Raw genomic sequence first — 12,339 nt, forward strand, 5'->3', positions numbered from 1 at the left:
TCTTGTGTAACGCGCGCTAAGCGAGATAGAACCATTGTTTCCTGGCAACTCGCGTCCCCATGTCGGATTCGGAGGAAGAGACTCGCACAAAGGACCGGCAACTAAAGGTCGTTCTTCTGGGAGACGGAACAGCGGGAAAAGTGAGCTTCAGACGGGCACTTTCGACCGTTTTTCTTTTCTTATTCTTCGTGCAGACTTCGCTTGTTATGAAATTCACGCAGAGCCATTTTGACAAGACCTATAGTCAGACTGTAGGTCTCGACTTCTTCCTGCGACGAATCGAATTACCAGGCACGACGAAAAATTGATATTAAAAAATTAAAACTATTTCTATAGGCAATGTTGAATGTTCTCTACAAGTTTGGGATATTGGGGGACAGTCGATTGGCGGGAAAATGTTAACTAGTTACATTTTTGGAGCAAATGTAAAAATTTGGTTTATCTCTCTCTCTCGGAATTATTTGAATTTTTTGGGTAGGCTATCTTATTGGTTTATGACGTCACTAATAGTGCTAGTTTTGCTAATTTGAACGATTGGTACACGGTCGTTTGTCAAACTTTTGAGGGGGAAAAGAAGAAACCCGTAATTGGTTTGGTAGCAAATAAAGGTTAATTAATTAATTAAGTACCTAAATATTAATGTGTCTTACCTCTAACATTTTCGTTCGATTTTCCAAGTTGATTTGGAGCATTTGAGAGCAGTAAAAGAGGAGAGACACGAACGATTTGCAAAACAAAACGAATTTTTAAGGTGACCTTCAGAATTCACCTGAAAAATAACAAAAATAATAATTTAATTACCCCCAAAGCTTCTTTGTATCAGCCAAAACGGGAGACCAAGTAAGAAATTTAGAACTATTTAACAATTATTGATTAAATACGTTTAGGTATCTAGTTGTTTTCAAAGAATTGCTGCAGAAACGTTAGGCATAAAACTCTCCAAGAACGATCTCCAAAAAGAAAAAGTAACAACAACGAAATAGATTAATAAATTAATAATAATAATAATAATTTTTAGTCCGTTCTCAAAGCAGATGTAGTACACTACAAAGAGCCGTCTCCTTCCGGCCCCGCCCACCCACAATCAGCAAAATCCGCAATGTGTTGCATTCAATAATTATTAGCTACACACGCGGCGGCACGTGTCCCTGGCCCCGCCCCCAAACTTTTAATGATTGAGTAATGAAAATTTCTATATATGATTATTGATGTTTTGAATCATCGCAATAAATCCCAGTCTAGCGCTGTGATCACGTGACAAGTAACCTATTATATGCACATTTAATTAATTAAACCCATTCGTCTTCTTCCGGTTCGTCAGATAAAGAGGGGACTTTGTAGCTACGAAAGTCTTGCAACGTTTTCATTGCTTTGATCGTGGAAAACGCTGGTTCTAATCGTAGACCCGCCCCGCCCCCACTTTCCTGACTAGTTCCGCTTCTCTCGTCGTCTTCTGCTCGTACAAGAGGCTTCTTATCCGGGATTCTGGCCCTCCAAGAAACGGAAGTAGACGACTGAAGAAAATTATCAATAATAATAATTATTATTATAAGTGGTTCTACCTCATGAACGCCTTTGGCCTTTGCAATCTGAACAAACAAATTTGCTGGGGCTTCTTAGTTCTATGCACACTGATACACTTACCTTGTTCATAGCTACATAGGAAAGTTTTACAATGTGAACGACAGCATTCATGAGATTTTTTGCAGCTGCTACAAGCGTTGTAGCATTCTCCAGCTAATGCACACAAATGACGTCACGAACAAAAGATCGACGTCATCTACCGAATGGGAGTTTTTCTCTCCGCTACGTGACGTCACGTCCGCTTTGACGCGACTTGTGATATTAATTTGATGACAATAGAGAGAAACGCGTTGAAGATAGGACAACAAATCAGCTTTAAAACTCTCATCCGGGCACTAAAAATGACGTCAAAAAATCCCCTTTAGAGAACACGCGCGTACCTCTTTAGCAAGTTGTTTTCCCAACAAATCAAGCCGTTTCCCGGAATGGGCAATTTCCTATAGAAAACACATGGTATTTATATTTAATATATCATGTGATTCTTTCTTACTTTGGCTGTATCAAATACGTCCATTGCAGTTTTGAGGGGACCAGCTCCTCTGTATTAGTATAGTGGACATAATGGAAAATAATTGATTTTCGTTCATTTACCTTGTGAAATCGGACATATCAATCATCATCATTCCCATGTCTTTGGCTATTGTCACAATGTCGCTATTCACTTCGCCGAATTTGTCCACTTCGCGCTCCAATTGGCGTTTCTCTTCGCGAAGCGCGTGCAGATGACGTTTCTGCTCATCGGATAAATGACCCAACTCACTCTGATAAATAACCCAAATAAATACAATTTATTTATTTATTTATTTATCTTCCCCCAAGTTCTTACTGGGCTAACATGTCGCTCGTCTTCCCGTATAAACGTTCGACTACTCGTCTGTCGTCTCATCGCTCTTGGAGGAGGAACTTCTTTTTCCGGAGGTGGGCGTGGCAGGGGCGGAGGTGGCGGTTCATCTGCTGCTAAATCCAAATGATTCAGCACGTGTTCAACACCAACTTAGAAAAAATCAATACTATTTATAGGATATATATCTATCTATATCTACATTCTTCTGCTTCAGACGTATTTTCGTCGTCCTCATAATCATCATCTTGCAACATGTCTGGTGGAGGTGGAGGCAAATCCGGTTCGATGTCATCATCAAGGAATGCTTCATCCGGGTCTGACATCATCGAAACATCCGTCTACATCGTCACTCAAATAGAAAACCCTCTCCTAATCAAATCTATTTTTATTATTGTAACCCGAATAGATTGAACGACGTGTCGAACTCTTCGTACTCCATGTAACACCTATAAGAATAATTATTGATAATATAAAATTATTTCTTCTCGCGTACTGCTTTGGCTTTTTGACTGCATTGTCTTTCGTCGAAAAGAGCCTCGTCGTTTTCGTTCAGCTGATCTAATATTTCGTCAATACATTTTCCGTACTGACGCATGGCTGTGCGAGAAAAATTAAATTAAATGAATATGTATTATATATCTGATTTAATTATTACAATTTTTTTCTAGACTTGCAATGGCGTTTTCCACACTTTTAACGTACTCGTCATATTTTCTGTCGCCGAGTTGACTAACTTTCGCTAAAGTGACGTCACAAAATCGTCTAACAATTCCCTTCACGTGAGCCAAATGAATTTCCATCGATTCCGGATTTCCCACTTGAACAGCCAACATCGAACTTTTCAATTCCTCCAACAAATGATACTCTATTACAAAAAAATCAATATTAATTAATTATTTTATTTATTATTACCCACCCGAAACGATTAGAAAATCGTCTATATCAACTACGTCATCAACAGCGCGCGTTAATAATTTCACTTGATTTATCCAGAGATCTTCGAACGATTCAAGATTTTTTCGCGCCGTCAAACTGCTCGGATAAAAAGTGACACTTCGCGCCGCATTGATTACCTAATAAATATCAAAAAAATCAAAATTGTTTATATCAAAAAAAATCACTTGGGTATATGAAAATTGAATATCTTTCATTGCCCATCGAAGACGTTTAATCGATTGGGAATCCGGCGAAAAAGAGGAGACCAGTTTCGATGCCTAAAGCACGCTAATCACGATACAGATTCTCACAAGGATTAATAATTAGCTAAACCTAATCTCTCTTATGACGTACCTGATAAAATCTTTCGGCTTGATTTCGAAATGTTTTCGCTCGTTGTTCGACGGCTCTTTTGTTTCCAATTCGCGCCGGTTCGACCATGAGAGCCAATGGCAAATCGACGTCATAAAATAAATCGCAAACGTCATCGACAGCACATCGACTCATCTTAATCAATTAATTGATTAATTAATTAATTATGTATTCGGTTTTTTGTACTTGAGTTTTTAAAAATTTTGACATTTTAATCATGTCTGTTGCTTTTGACGTAATCACGGATTTTTCTAATTGTAATCCACCCTTTTTGGGGAAAAAGAGGTGTTATTAATTTATTTACTTATTAGAGTGTTTACTTTTCTTTTGAGAATTTGCTTGATATCAACAAAGCTTTTCTGAAGAGAAGCCAAAGTGGAAGAAACTTGTTTTAAGCGAAATTTTCTCGTGCTTTCTCCGCACAAAGAAAGAGACATTTCATCGGAAATCTGAGTTACTTTACGATCCAAACTCGCCACAAGTCGAGACAAAGAATCCGGCTATAGATAAATCAATAAATCAATAAATCAATAATGAAATCTCTCTTACCCTAAGACTATGTGACGACGACGCCTCAACTAAAAGCCTATCAACATCAGCCTAAATAAAAAATACATAATTAAATAAATAAAATAAGTCATTGTTAGCTGTACTTTGAATTCTTCTAATAGAACAGCCGTGTGACCTCTCTCTTCTTCTGGACTCAGTCGACTTGCCTTGTCCTCATCCAATGATTCGACGATACTTCTCACCGCCTCCGACGCTTGACTCAGCGCGAAATCTCGATTCACTTTCGCCGAAGCGACGTCAGGATATTTGACGTGAAGCTACATTAATTAATTAATTAATTAATTAATTAATTATTATTATTAATCTTACGGTCATAGAATTCAGAAGGACGTTGTTGATTCGTTTTAATTTCAATCTCGCCAAAGCCAATTTTTCGCTAATACTCGGCGACTTGACATCCTAATATAATTATATATAAGAGAAGAACACGCACGTGACTATTTAATCTAATCCACACAGTTTGTCTTCTTGCAGTCAACTTCAAAAGTTTCTCCAAATCGTTTCCATAGCCACGATAGAGATACGTCACTTCATCCGGGCTCGCAGCTCGTTCCATTTGTTGTAACCAATTATCAACCTAATTAAATTACATTAATTAATCTAATTAAATCACGTGATACCTGTCTCGCTGCCGATTTGAGTCGTATGACGTCAGCAGCATCGGCAATAATCAATAAATCGGTAACGGCCGTCAAAAGTTCCCGTGCCGATTCGACGAGTTCGTTTCGTCGAGCCGACGAACAGGGATTGTCGAGAAAGTCACGTGCCGTTGCGTGCATCTCCTTTCCGGTCGATTCGACGCGATCGCACGCCGATCGCATGTCGATTTCAATTTCGCGATTTTCGCGACCGATTTTGCGCCCTTCGGCGACGAAACGCGCCAGCGCGCGATCGAGATCGTTTACGAGCTTCGTCGATCCGTGGAACTTGTTTCCGTGGCCGTAACGCTTGCCCACTAACGTCGAAACCTAGAATCGTGTGACGTCACTCGTAGGACTACGCCCCCGGATATCGCCCCCCCCTATGTTCTCTCTGTGTGCGACTTTTGCGATGTGTGTGTTCGTTCGCATATGCAAATGACTGTGTTTGGGCATATAAAATAGAAGATGATGGGAGCTGCGTCTACCGGATCTATTAGCTCGCTTTTCCACGACTTCCTCCTTTCCCTTTCTCTTTCCCTTTTTCGCTTACCTGATCGATGAATGGCTGAAGGGAGTACTCCATCGATCGCGTGCGAACGCGATCGATGTTTCGCGGACGCAATTGAACGCCGAATTCCATGAAGAAAACGGTCGAGATATCGCGATTTGTATCAACGTCACGGGGATGGCCCGGCGGCTTTGCGTCCCGGATAAACTAAACACGTACAAATAAACGAATTTATTCCAGAAACTCTTTTCTCAAAAGACAACATAAGTAAATGATTCTACACGAGAACACGCGGCATGCATGCAGAGAGTCGCTCTAACTAAAGCAACAAAACGAATACTACTATACTAACTACACAGTAGACTATATAGTGTAACGTACGTATAGAAAAGAAAAAGGCGTGTGTGTGAAAACAATCAATTTTAGAACGGCGAGAAAGACACTGCCACTAAACTAATAAGTTCAACTCACCTGCGTATCAGTGAGAGCCTCCGTCGCCTAACGGTGATTGCGGCCCGGAAAAAGAATAAAAAGTCGCTTCACTAGTACATTCGACACTACTTGTAGTAGCTTCACCGTTGGGCGGCGGTGATGTCGAGCCAGAATGACTCGAATCGCCGCCGCAATCAACTTCGCCGGCTTCGGCGAGGGCGGCGGCGACGGCGACGGCGACGGGACTGAGCACGTTTTTGGCAGCTTGTAGCGCTTCGTCGCCCCGCCCACCGGCATCGGTGTAAGCGATGAGAGCCATTTGAATTTTATCGCGGAGATAGCTCAACTGGAGCGACTGGAGTATGTCAAGAAGCTGGCCTATTGTTCCACGTTGCTTTTGAAATCGATCCAGGATGGCTTTAGTTGGACTTTCGTTGTATTTTCTCCACTTTGATTCTAATTCGTCGGCTTCAAAAACTTTGAAGCCAAGCGCGAATTCGGCGACCATCCTCCACCCCGGTCCATTGATACCCGTAAAGATATCAAGTTCTTGTCGAATCTTCTCGTGCACGCAAAGCGGAAGAAGACCGACGGAGCAGTTTTCGTAAAGAGGCGGAAGACGGATGAGATCGCTGCAGTCGCAATAGAGCAATTGGTGCGCCCATTCTTCGACGCCGCCCTGATTAAAGGGAATGCCGACTTTGTAGAGAAGGACGGCTTCTTCGACGTCTTCGTACGGATAGAAGATTTTGCATTTTAGTCCGTCGCCGTTCTTCTTCTTCAACTCCTGCGCGCTGAACACTTGACGCTTCACTTCTCGATGATTACCTTTCCACAAGAAATCATTTACTTCTTCTATACGTATACGATATATTAAACAAAGGAATTGCATGAATGCGCAGTGTTTACCTTCGACTTTTTCAAGCAAAAGCGCGGCATTTTCATTGCAACTCTTGTCGGCTCTCACGACGATATCGACGGCACGCTCCGATCGCAAATATTGCACCTTTATACGAGCCGAATTCTCCTCGAATATAATACCGTCGGCCCAAACGGGAGGATCGTCGACGGGATGCAATTCCTTGAGCCGAACGATGACGCGACTAAAAATCTCGTACTCTAAAATGGATTTCTGTTCAGAACACTGCAATCGTCGACCAGCAAACACGTCGTTCTCGCTGCTATTCCTCGTCCAAAAATACTTGGGAAAGGGCAATTCGCTGAGAAGTGCCGGTATGACGACGCATTCGACGTCGTCGTCGCCCGTCGTCGCCGTCGCCGTGTAGCACAACTGAAGTTGACGAAATATACGAAGGACGTGTTCGCTGCTGTTTTGCCACGATGAGAAAATCCTGAGTACGTTGCAGACAGCCACTTTTCCGTCTGGATTGATGCAGTGTCGGAGAGCCCTAAAAGCGCGTAAGCACAAGAGATGCCCAACCAGATCGCAACAGAGAACGTTGGGATCTAAACAGATGAGACGTTCGGGACAATCGGGCGTCGAATCAATGCAAATAATCTAAAAAATACATTTCCATTTCTAGATTTTATCCATAAACAAATTTCTACCTCTCCTATCAAGTCGAGATAATAGGCAATTGCGTCAGTACGATCGGGCGTCGCAGCGACGATTTCCTCTTGTATTACTTTGACAAATTCGCTGAACGTCATGACAGGAAGACGATTCTTGGGAAATCTCTTCACCAAATCGCGAATTTTCGATTTGATAACCAGCGCCAATTTGGGCACAGGCTTCAAATTCTAAAAGGGCGTAAAATCGCACCACTAAGATTCAATTAAATGAGTACTATATACGCTTTCTAAGACGGTCTTCTCTTCTTCTAGAACTGTTCGCAAATCGGCAAGTTTTCCCGGCTTTCGACAATCGAGATAGAAGACTTTGTCATGAAAGTCGAGATCACGTTTAAACACGTCTCTGACATTCGACAGGGCAGTGTTTAAGATGGCCATTTTATGTCTCAGATCTAAGGACACAAAAGAGAAAATATATACAAACGTGACGACGTCATTATCAACATACCTATTCCGTCCGTTTTGACGTCGGCGTGACTTGCCGCTAAAATCACTTTAGGTAGTCGTTTTTCGTCGTTCAAGTGAAAGATGATTCTTTGAGAGCAGGCAAACGTGTATGACCCGTATATAAATCCGGCCCAATAGCGCAAATAGGTTTCGTATGTCGATTCGTCTGATTTAAGACTAATCACGATGATCATGATTGAATTTCGAGCGCCGAGAAAGAGCGAGTGCGTGACGTAATAGCTCATTTCGCCGCCAAAATCGAACACGCACATTTCGCCAATTTCCGGCAAATGCAGCGTTTTTATCGATATCCCAATCGTACGCTCTCTCGCATTGTTGGGATCGTCGGCCCGTAAGCCACCAATCCAATCGACAAATAGCCCCGGAGAACGGCCAAGAGATTTGCAAAGGGTCGTCTTGCCGACACCGGAGTCGCCACATACAATCAGCTTTGTTATCTTCAGACCCGTTGTTTCTTCGTTAACGAGACGTCTTTGAGCATAAAAAGCCTATAGATATAGAGAGAAATGTATCACTGGTCTATGTACTGTTTTGCGTTTACCTTTTGATACTTTTCGAGAATTTGCACTATATTCGAATAGAGACTCAGCGAAGAAGCGGCTTGCAATGGCGTCTCTCTTTTCTACAAAAAACAATAATTATTTATTAATTAATTAATTAATTAATTAATTAAACAAACGTCTCTTGTTTGAATGCTCAGATTGCATCCTCTCTTGCAAAGCTCTTCGACGGCAGCCGTGTGCCGGCCTTCAATAGCAAGATGAATGGGAGCGCGACCATCCTAAAATTAATAATAAATAAATAAATAAAAATGTTAATTATTTTCTACCTCGTCTTGGCTATTGATACAGATATCATATAAGGCATTACTACGCTTTCCAGCGGCGTCAAGAAGTGCACTTATCACTTCGACGGTTCCACGTCGTGCAGCGTAATGTAAGGGAATTTGACCGCCCTAAAAGAAGAAATGTTACGCGTGCTTCCTTGTCTAATATAGATGTATTCACTCGATCTGCGGCACATAGGCTCGTCTGTAATTCGCTACAAAGGTATTTGATGACGTCGAGATGATCGCCGCCTCGAAAATTCAAAACGGCAAAATGAAGAGGAACGCGATTATCCTACAAGAAACAAATGACAACAAAAGTTACAATAATCTATTATTATCTATTTTTTATGTGACTTGATTTTTCTTCAGAAGAGCGGGACTGCCCTTGGGCAAACGCTCGCAAATTCTCGTCACGGCGACGAGATCCAATTGATAAGCGGCGCAATGCAAAGCGCTCATTCGCGATTGAGCCATACGTGCAATGTGACTGGCGCGAAGTGTAGCATCCGCTCCATTATCCAATAACCAGCTAATCATATCGTGTTTTCGCTCGAGAACCGCATGATGAAGAGCCGATTGATTTCCCAAGCAGAGCTAATCACACAATACATAATCTCTAATAAATAGATTACATAATATTATAATCTTATTACGCTATTGATGTCCCATCCCAAGGTGAGTAAGAGCTGAGCGACTTGCACGTGACCATATTTTATTGCCAAATGAAAGGGATCGTCGGTTTCGACGTTATAAGCAGAAACCTGCGCGAAGGAGAAACCTTTCCCCTTTTTCCCAACACGGACAAATTTCTTCCGGGTTAGCGCGGGAGGTGAACATTCCTAATCGCCTAGCTAAGCGCGCGTAGGGAAATTTTCCGGTTATACGGGAAATTACAAGTCAAGGACCTAAGGGGGCCCCACTTTTGTCTTCTCTTTTCTTACTCCGATTACGCAGGCCATCGATAGTAGAGCGATTGTCGTCGATCGTTCCGTTACGGCAACGTAACGCGAAGGATCGTCGAGCGAATCGACGACGGCCTTCACTTCGGCTTCGATTGCGTCGAAAAGTCGTCGAATAGCCGAAGAATCGTCGACGATGCACGCTTTGCAGAAATCGCTCGTTCTCGTCTAGAAAAAAGGGAGGGGGGCGGGGGAGGGAAATTAGTAACAGTGTATCTCACTCTCTCTCTCTCTCTCTTATTTTATACTGAAAATGTATCGACGAGGGTTTCGGCGACTGTTCGACTCGTTTCTTTGCGATCGATACCGCATTTTTCGACGATTTCGTTGAGGACGAAGTGTACGAATCCCTTCTGTCGACTTCGACTGTTCATTGTGGGGATTCGCGTGCGCAAGTGATCGCCTAAATCGCGCTTGGGACGTTCTGGGGGGTCCGACGATTGACGGGGCCTTTGTAATGATGCCATACGACGGGAATCGTCCCGAAGCGAATTTCGTTCGTCTACTGAAAGCGATGATGAGGCGCACTGCCCCTTTTCGGATTCGATTCCGAGGCTAGCGTGCGTTTCGACACGTCATTCACCACCACGCCCCCAGCCAAGCGGCCGGCTAAATAAATGTCTCTCTAAAAACATCAAATTCCTTATAGTAAATTCAATAAAAATAATTCATTATACAGACGTTTCTTTGCATTTACGCGTAGTAGGCACTTTGTTCTTGTCTTCTTCCTCTGCCAAATAAACGGCTGGTAATCCAGTGGAACTATTCAACGGTCCAATAAGAGCCACGTAATCATTGAGTGGCGTTTCAACGCGTATCGATTTATAGGGAGAAAAGTCCTGAAGACGAAAGAACAAGACGACAGATAAACTCATTACAAATTGCGACACTTCCATTATGAGACTTCGTATCCAGACGAGTTGCGTCACAAATATGACGACGCAAATTGCAAAAGCCGAAAGCCCCGCCCAAATCACCACGACACAACGAAACGACTTGTACAAATGAATTTTCGCCGAAATTTGATCTTGAACCGTTAGACTGCTCAGAAATTTCAAATCCAACTGTTTGACCCAATTTTCGGCGTAGCGTTTCTGTCGCACGAGATTATTCACGTTCTTTGTCGACCAACGAAGAGATTTATAAATAACAAAGACACAACAGCACACAGCAAACGCCTAGAGAGAGAGAGAGACACGCCCACTTCATCTAGACACCCATACATAGGAAAAACTTACCAGGAAATATTCGTGAACCCACGCAATGCACATGATGGATGCAGTAATGGCAATAAACATAACTAAGAGACACAATCAGTGTATTAATTAATTAATTCTATATGTGTGTTTTAATTAATTAATTAATTCTATATTTGTGTTTTATTTATTACCTATCATTCCTATCCATTTGTAGATTGAGACTTTGAAGTGGCAAACGCACCAGCCCTCTCCCGCTAGCATGAGTACGAGAAAGAGAAAACCGGTTTGAAAACTATAGAAAACGTTTTTCAAATTGTTGAGCCAATCACTTGGAACACCTGTAATTAAATAGAAAAAATGATGTCATATGAGAAAGATGAATGAGACCTTGAGATGAAATCAATTTCCAATGATAGAACTGAACCAATGCAGTTGCAATAGCCAATAAGGGAACGAGAGTAAGAGTACGATGCAGAGAATTAGAATGCTAAAGGATAACAATAATAAACAAAGTTATGGCGATAATTTATTTATTTATTTATTATTACCTTTCTGAAGAAGTACCAATTGAATAGCCACAATGCCATTCCAAATGACCAAACTGCAGTTATAACAAGATAAACAAACGGAAGAGGAATTTCATCCGAGCTCAAATGCTCATCATCAGGATTATAGAGAGCAAGGCGATACTAATAATAAAAATAATATACATATAAGTATTTAATTTTATTTCTTACGGAGCAGGTTATGATTTTTCGGCGCGTAAAATTTCTTAGACTATCATCGTCATTATTGCACTTCATTAGAAATGCGTCAAAAAAGCCGTCGGCGGAAAATTTGCGCCGTTCCATTTGCAACTGCGTCTCGTTTAGATTATGAAGAAATGAAACGTCTACTGGATAGGACTTGCAACTCAAGTCTCTTCTTCTCGCCACACAAATGCTTTGAAAAATGGAACCACCGCTTGACTTAATCTGGAAGGGGGAAACAAAGGGAGTGCTAACGCGCGTTATCAAACCCGGAAATGCTCATCATTGTCTCCTATTATTTCTGTAACCGCAGACAAAAACGGAGCCTTACGTTAGTCGCTTGATCCGACGGACACATAAGAATGCGAAGATTTACGTTTTCGTTGCCAAAACGCGTCTAAAATCGAAAGGCGAGTCGAAAAGAACGGCGCGATCGGTCGCGAGACGTACGCAAGTCGCGCGAAACTCGATGCGACCACCGTGTCGAAAGCCGAAGGCGGTCGATTGAACGCTTTCGCCATCGTTCGCCGAACTTTGAAGAGAAACGTCGCCGGTCCACACGCGAGCCGCGCTTACGTCGAAGAGGAAGAGAACGATCGCCGAGACGCACACAATCCGACTGGCAGGCGTCATATCGGTCGAAAAATGCCAAGAG

At 42.2% G+C, this 12,339-nt stretch overlaps 4 protein-coding genes across 5 annotated transcripts; 1 reads left to right on the top strand and 3 right to left on the bottom strand.

The window, feature by feature from the left end:
* Positions 1–20: 20 nt before the first annotated feature.
* LOC136185460 (ras-related protein Rab-28-like) lies at positions 21–1,253 on the top strand. Of its 2 annotated transcripts, XM_065972598.1 has the most exons (8): positions 21–140; positions 195–291; positions 337–425; positions 479–608; positions 679–751; positions 810–840; positions 888–965; positions 1,019–1,253. In XM_065972598.1, exons 1-8 carry the CDS (start codon positions 60–62, stop codon positions 1,115–1,117), a joined length of 678 nt encoding a protein of 225 aa, XP_065828670.1. In that variant the 5' UTR covers positions 21–59; the 3' UTR covers positions 1,118–1,253. The 2 variants fall into 2 exon arrangements, with proteins under 2 accessions (XP_065828670.1, XP_065828669.1); XM_065972597.1 differs by having other exon boundaries at positions 27–291.
* LOC136185443 (catenin alpha-like) lies at positions 931–5,625 on the bottom strand. Its single transcript, XM_065972575.1, has 23 exons — positions 5,498–5,625; positions 4,927–5,274; positions 4,764–4,883; positions 4,616–4,705; positions 4,390–4,563; positions 4,286–4,336; positions 4,057–4,236; positions 3,923–4,003; positions 3,719–3,871; positions 3,550–3,642; positions 3,345–3,501; positions 3,084–3,293; positions 2,922–3,025; positions 2,827–2,874; positions 2,628–2,766; positions 2,411–2,577; positions 2,176–2,345; positions 2,075–2,123; positions 1,965–2,021; positions 1,785–1,919; positions 1,645–1,737; positions 1,563–1,589; positions 931–1,514 (listed from the first exon to the last, which is right to left on the bottom strand). The coding sequence occupies exons 1-23, from the start codon at positions 5,585–5,587 to the stop codon at positions 1,290–1,292; spliced, it is 2,961 nt and encodes a 986-aa protein (XP_065828647.1). The 5' UTR covers positions 5,588–5,625; the 3' UTR covers positions 931–1,289.
* A 46-nt stretch (positions 5,626–5,671) lies between these two features.
* Positions 5,672–10,272, bottom strand: LOC136185442 (death-associated protein kinase 1-like). The gene is made up of 13 exons (XM_065972574.1): positions 9,985–10,272; positions 9,719–9,904; positions 9,431–9,538; positions 9,132–9,371; positions 8,956–9,069; positions 8,778–8,903; positions 8,628–8,729; positions 8,490–8,570; positions 7,929–8,436; positions 7,703–7,872; positions 7,457–7,648; positions 6,797–7,406; positions 5,672–6,742 (listed from the first exon to the last, which is right to left on the bottom strand). The coding sequence occupies exons 1-13, from the start codon at positions 10,201–10,203 to the stop codon at positions 5,934–5,936; spliced, it is 3,465 nt and encodes a 1,154-aa protein (XP_065828646.1). The 5' UTR covers positions 10,204–10,272; the 3' UTR covers positions 5,672–5,933.
* Positions 10,273–10,354: 82 nt separating this feature from the next.
* Positions 10,355–12,317, bottom strand: LOC136185453 (protein GPR107-like). Its single transcript, XM_065972589.1, has 8 exons — positions 12,135–12,317; positions 12,016–12,081; positions 11,673–11,909; positions 11,484–11,624; positions 11,323–11,422; positions 11,127–11,273; positions 10,975–11,036; positions 10,355–10,914 (listed from the first exon to the last, which is right to left on the bottom strand). Exons 1-8 carry the CDS (start codon positions 12,315–12,317, stop codon positions 10,408–10,410), a joined length of 1,443 nt encoding a protein of 480 aa, XP_065828661.1. The 3' UTR covers positions 10,355–10,407.
* Between the last annotated feature and the right edge of the window lie 22 nt (positions 12,318–12,339).

This window comes from Oscarella lobularis, chromosome 3 (assembly GCF_947507565.1).
Source record: "Oscarella lobularis chromosome 3, ooOscLobu1.1, whole genome shotgun sequence".
Lineage (NCBI taxonomy): Eukaryota > Metazoa > Porifera > Homoscleromorpha > Homosclerophorida > Oscarellidae > Oscarella > Oscarella lobularis.

Excerpts from the sequence above, each read along its gene's own strand:
- LOC136185460 (XM_065972597.1), top strand. The coding sequence starts at position 60 with ATGTCGGATTCGGAGGAAGAGACTCGCACAAAGGACCGGCAACTAAAG. Across the intron at positions 292-336 it reads GCGACGAATCGAATTACCAG|GCAATGTTGAATGTTCTCTA; the intron begins GCACGACGAAAA and ends CTATTTCTATAG. Across the intron at positions 426-478 it reads GTTACATTTTTGGAGCAAAT|GCTATCTTATTGGTTTATGA; the intron begins GTAAAAATTTGG and ends TTTTTTGGGTAG.
- LOC136185443 (XM_065972575.1), bottom strand. The coding sequence starts at position 5,587 with ATGGAATTCGGCGTTCAATTGCGTCCGCGAAACATCGATCGCGTTCGC. Across the intron at positions 3,502-3,549 it reads TTCAATTTTCATATACCCAA|GTAATCAATGCGGCGCGAAG; the intron begins GTGATTTTTTTT and ends GATATTTATTAG. Across the intron at positions 3,294-3,344 it reads CGATTTTCTAATCGTTTCGG|AGTATCATTTGTTGGAGGAA; the intron begins GTGGGTAATAAT and ends TTTTTGTAATAG.
- LOC136185442 (XM_065972574.1), bottom strand. The coding sequence starts at position 10,203 with ATGGCATCATTACAAAGGCCCCGTCAATCGTCGGACCCCCCAGAACGT. Across the intron at positions 8,904-8,955 it reads GCCTATGTGCCGCAGATCGA|GGCGGTCAAATTCCCTTACA; the intron begins GTGAATACATCT and ends TTCTTCTTTTAG. Across the intron at positions 6,743-6,796 it reads TTTGCTTGAAAAAGTCGAAG|AAGAAGTAAATGATTTCTTG; the intron begins GTAAACACTGCG and ends GTATACGTATAG.
- LOC136185453 (XM_065972589.1), bottom strand. The coding sequence starts at position 12,317 with ATGACGCCTGCCAGTCGGATTGTGTGCGTCTCGGCGATCGTTCTCTTC. Across the intron at positions 11,274-11,322 it reads GAAATTGATTTCATCTCAAG|GTGTTCCAAGTGATTGGCTC; the intron begins GTCTCATTCATC and ends ATTTAATTACAG. Across the intron at positions 11,037-11,126 it reads CAAATGGATAGGAATGATAG|TTATGTTTATTGCCATTACT; the intron begins GTAATAAATAAA and ends TGTGTCTCTTAG.